The following is a 5,222-nucleotide window of genomic DNA, read 5'->3' on the forward strand; positions in this document are numbered from 1 at the left end:
ATATTGCTCCCGGTCAACAGGTTCCCCTGACTCACTAGTCAATCTATGGTTTTGTTCAATTGGTGTTAATGCTGGACGACACCCAGACATACCAGTTTCTGACAACAGATCTAGCACATATTTTCTTTGAGATAGATAGATACCTCTTGAGCTTCGTGAGACTTCAATTCCAAGAAAGTACCTCATTTGTCCTAGATCCTTGACTTCGAACTCGTTCCTCAAATGTTGCTTTACTTTTTCAATACCTTGATCATCATCTCCTGTAATGACAATATCATCAACATAGACAATTAATATCGTCAATTTTCCACCACATCTTTTATAAAATAAAGTATGGTCGGCATTGCTCTGGCTGAAACCCAATTTCAGCATAGCTTTTCTAAATCGACCGAACCACGCACGAGGAGATTGTTTTAGGCCATATAGTGAACGACGGAGCTTCAAGACCTTTCCTTCAGTTTGTACCATGTTGAAACCTGGTGGTATATGCATATAAATTTCCTCTTGAAGGTCTCCATGTAAGAACGCATTTTTTACATCAATCTGAAACAAATTCCACCCAAGATTAGCTGCACAAGATATCAAAGTTCTTACTGTATTCATTTTTGCTACAGGAGCAAATGTTTCCTCATAATTAATACCACGAGTCTGTGTGTAGCCTTTGGCCACCAATCGAGCTTTATACCTTTCTATTTTACCTTCAGGGTTACACTTAATGGTGTAAACCCATTTGCATCCGACTGGTTCCTTGCCCTTCGGCCATTCTACCAATTGCCATGTATTATTCTTTTCTAGAGCATACATTTCCTCCAACATTGCTGCCTTCCATTTAGGATCATTCATTGCATCCTTCCAATCTTTAGGTACTGATGTAGAATCCAAGGATGCAATAAAGCTCCTAAAAGAGGAAGTACATCTATCATACGAAACAAATTTTGCAAGATCATGTTTATATCCAACACAATCCTTCAGACGTGCAGGTACATCTACTTTTCTTTTTTCCTTTCGTAAGGCAATCGGTTCATCATTTATTTGAGTACTAGAGGATGGTATATGGGTTTGAGTACCTTCAACATCACCCTCATCATGGGCCATTTCTTCACTTGTTGGTGCCTCCTCTAGTACTTGTGATTGATTCACAACTTCTTCATCAACTTCCTACGGTACACCTTCTGCATCTCCTGTTTCCATCTCCTGTTGGCCTGAAAGATTTTCATACGCATCAGATATTAATGTATTATCGCCTTCTACAGTTGTATTGGCAGTTTTCTCCCCCTCAGTTTCATCTTCTGAGCGTATGATATCCTTGATAGGTATTATTACAGTTCCCCTATCATTGCTCTCTCCTATGATATTCTCCCCCTTGCTACCTGTATCATTGTCATTTCCTCTTAAGGAATAGAATGGTTCTTTTTCGTGAAAGGTAACATCCATACTCACAAAGAATTTCCTTTCAGTAGGCGACCAACACCGATATCCCTTTTTTGTGGGAGAATAGCCCAAAAAGATACATTTGATGGCTCTTGAATCAAGTTTTCCTGCTGAACTCCTGTAATCATGAACAAAACAGGTACATCCAAATATTTTTGGTGGCACAATAAATGAGTTAGAGCCCTGCAAACATTCAATAGGAGTCTTATGGACCAAAACTCTAGAAGGCATACGGTTTATTAGATAGGCAGCAGTTTTGACCGCTTCTCCCCAAATTTTTTTTGGCACATTCATCATGAACATGAGAGCTCGAGCAACTTCCAGTAGATGTCTATTCTTTCTCTCTGCCACCCCATTTTGTTCTGCAGTATTCACACAAGTTGTTTGATGTATAATACCATAAGAAGACAAGAAATTACTAAATTTACCATTGATATATTCGGTACCATTATCGGAGCGTAATATTTTCACATTCATGCCAAACTGGTTACGCACCATATTAAAAAAAAAAATTTGAATGCAGGCAGAACTTCAGATTTATGCTTTAGGAGGTACAACCATGTGCACCTACTAAAACCATCAATGAAGGTCACATAATATCTATCCCCTGTGAGGGCAGTTACAACCGATGGACCCCATACATCTGAATGCACCACATCAAACGGTATCTTACTTCTCTCATTACTACTAGGATAATTGGTTCTAGTGTGTTTAGCGAGTTCACACACATTACACAAAAGCTTCTCCTTACAACAATTTTTAACTTGAGATGGAAACATGCGACTAAGGGCTTGGAATGACAGATGCCCTAGTCTATAATGCATTAGTAGAAATTCATCAGTGGTCAAGCTATTCATCATACTGAGGGCATATGGAGATGTAGATGGGGCATTGGTAAGGTAGTAGAGGCCGTCGTGCTCAATCCCAGTCCCAAGATTTCTTCTTGTCTTCGGATCCTGAAATGTACATGAGTGAGGGTCGAAGGATGCCTTGCAATTACGTGACTTTGTAAGTGAACTAACTGACAAGAGGTCCACTGGCAAATTAGGGACATGCAAGACTGGGCTTAAGGATAGAGATGGAGTACAATTAATGTTCCCATAACCCATTATCGGAGCTAAGGATCCATCAGCTATGCGTACCCTATCCCTTCCAGAGCAAGGGGTATATGATGAAAAGTTCTTAGATGAGCCTGTCATGTGATTTGTGGCCCCTGAATCAATTATCCAAGATGTTAAAATATTCTTCATACCTTTCCCAGAATGAGCATCAGATGTTGTTTCAGCAGGGCCTTCTGAAGTATTCGCCATAAGTTTGCTTTTAAGCTCTTCAAGTGCTTGGGCTACTACAGCAGACCGCTCTCCCTCAAATAAAGTAAGATGAGCTCGATCTGGCCTTCTTGCATTACCACCACCACTGGTGAATCTGTTAAATTGTTTCGATTGCCATCCAGGAAGGTAACCAACTATATCAAAACAACTCTTCTTCAAATGGCCTGGTTTTTTACAGTGGTCACACACCATCTTAGGCTTCCCTGTATAGTCGAATCTAGTAGCATTTGCTTGCTCATTTCTTGAAGTACTAGGAGACTGAATTTGCTTAACCGAAGATAGTGCAGCTCTGCCATCAACATTTGTTTGTGAAGTTGTGATCTGATTGGCCAACCGTGTTTCTTCCTCCAGTATACTAGAGATGGCCTGATCCAATGTAGCCCAATCTGGTGTGGCTTGTATGAGCTGGGAACGGAGATTGAACTCTGAGTTCAGACCATCAAGAAAGGTCTGAACCAACAATGGTTCAAACCACTCTCGAAGGAGGGGTATGTCCCTGGGATCATGTGCCTTAAATGGTCTAAAATACTCCAGGTCTCTATAGAGTTTATTGATTTCTCCCGCAAATTCGGTCACTGTCTTCTGCTCTTGCTTGATCTGCCTCAATTCATGGAACATCCTACTGACTTGCATCTTGTTCGATTTTCCTGAGAACTGTTTCTCAATGCTCGCCCACACCTCAGCGGCAGACTGAAACCCTTCAACCTGTTCTCTCACGGTCTTCTCCATCGACCCCAACAGCCATACCATAACTCGCTTTTGATTCTGATCCCACTGTTCTTGTGTGACATCTGTTGGCTTTTTCTCATCATCCTTCAAAAATTTCTGAAGTCTGTGTGACTCTAGAATCAAAGTAGCATTCTGAGACCAGCTAAAAAAATCACCTGGGCCAGTTAACCTAACAGGATTGGGTTCCAGGGTCTTCAAAATTTCAGAAGTACTACTTGTTTTTGTTTGTGCCTGCTCCATCAGCTGTGAAATCATACGCTGCATACTTTCACACAATTTCTCAATACCGGAATCCCTACTGGTATCTCCCATGACCACTGAACAATTGATGTATTCCTGGAAAAACTGAACAGCTACAACCCTTGGCACACAGTTCAACTCTCTCTACACCAGTTACCACACAGCAAGAAGATTCAATCCACCACAAGCTGCTGGACTGAAAAACACTTCTACCTTGTTGAGAGAAAAAGCAAATACTAGTTGGTCGTTGGCAGCTCCTACTTAGTGCAGCACAGGAACACTTAGAGAGTTCAGACCTGTACAGCAGGACGACGGCAGCGGAGCAGCACAAAGGAAACGTGGAGCGGAGCAGGAGGAGGATGCGGCCTGACGCGAGGACAGCGGCAGCGAGGCGGCACAAAGGCAACGCCACGTAGCCGGAAGATGCAGCCCCGCACGAGGACGGCGGCGACCTTGACGACGATGGCCGCCGCGCACAAAGGGGTCAGCCGGTCACGACCACCACGAGCAGCAAGCGTAGCACAAATCAGATCAAATCTGAATCCAGGACCGATTGATCTGGTACCATGTTGAATTCCTCAAGAAGGAAACGAATTTTGGTGTAAATCAACTAGGATTTGATAGTGGATTTGAGAGAGGAATTTACACATCAGAACCGGAGCAGCTTCCAGAGCTCTTGTCCGTTCCTTTCCTTATCTCTATCTTCCTCTTTACACTCTTGTCCTCCTGACATTTATAATTTACACTTTAGTACATAATCCTGCCAAATACAAATTTAGACCTAAACTCAACATATGCAAACTATGGACATCAGCCTGACGCAGAGGGATGGTTGTGCAGCGGCGGCGGTCCACATCGCATGTAGCTGCTTGGATTGCGGAAAAGTGGTGGCGACAACACATGTGTGGCATTCATGGTGGTGCTATTTGAGCACCCGGTCTCGAGCTCTGAGGTGAAAACCTAGGTCCAACCTGAGTTGGTTATATCTGGCAATGACGATGGTTTTACGTCGTTACCTTGTTGAAGGCATTGCTCAAATATGCTCGGATTGGTTTTTCAGGATGAAAATCTAGATTCTTGCCTTGAATGGTTGGATCCAGCAACGGCGGCGCTTAAGCGTCACTTCCTTCTTGAAGGCGTCGCTGTTGAAGAACCTCATCGTCCGTGTGGTGTCATGAGGTAGTTGGTGCGAATATGGTCATTGTTGTAGTTTGCTGATTCGCAGATCTAATCACTTTCTCTTTTTTTTCATTGCCAACGCATAGCTTTGGTCTCGTATGACTTTGCTATTTGCTGGCATGTTTTTGGTGTGTGTGCGTAGTGTTGGCTGTATGCATCCTAGTTATGTAGAGGCCGGATGTGTACTCATTGTGTTTGTATCCTATTGATGCTTCATTTTGAGTCAATAAAATTCATCCTTTATCGAAAAAAATGTAAACACCAACATGAGAAAACTGAAAAGACAGCAGGACGTTAGCCTTTGCACACAGG

General features: G+C 42.6%; 1 protein-coding gene across 1 annotated transcript; it reads right to left on the reverse strand.

Moving 5' to 3' along the window:
* Nucleotides 1-2,025: 2,025 nt before the first annotated feature.
* LOC119294041 lies at nucleotides 2,026-4,373 on the reverse strand. Its single transcript, XM_037572321.1, has 2 exons — nucleotides 2,684-4,373; nucleotides 2,026-2,387 (listed from the first exon to the last, which is right to left on the reverse strand). Exons 1-2 carry the CDS (start codon nucleotides 3,801-3,803, stop codon nucleotides 2,350-2,352), a joined length of 1,158 nt encoding a protein of 385 aa, XP_037428218.1. The 5' UTR covers nucleotides 3,804-4,373; the 3' UTR covers nucleotides 2,026-2,349.
* Nucleotides 4,374-5,222: the final 849 nt, after the last annotated feature.

Source organism: Triticum dicoccoides, chromosome 4B, assembly GCF_002162155.2.
Source record: "Triticum dicoccoides isolate Atlit2015 ecotype Zavitan chromosome 4B, WEW_v2.0, whole genome shotgun sequence".
Taxonomy (NCBI): domain Eukaryota; kingdom Viridiplantae; phylum Streptophyta; class Magnoliopsida; order Poales; family Poaceae; genus Triticum; species Triticum dicoccoides.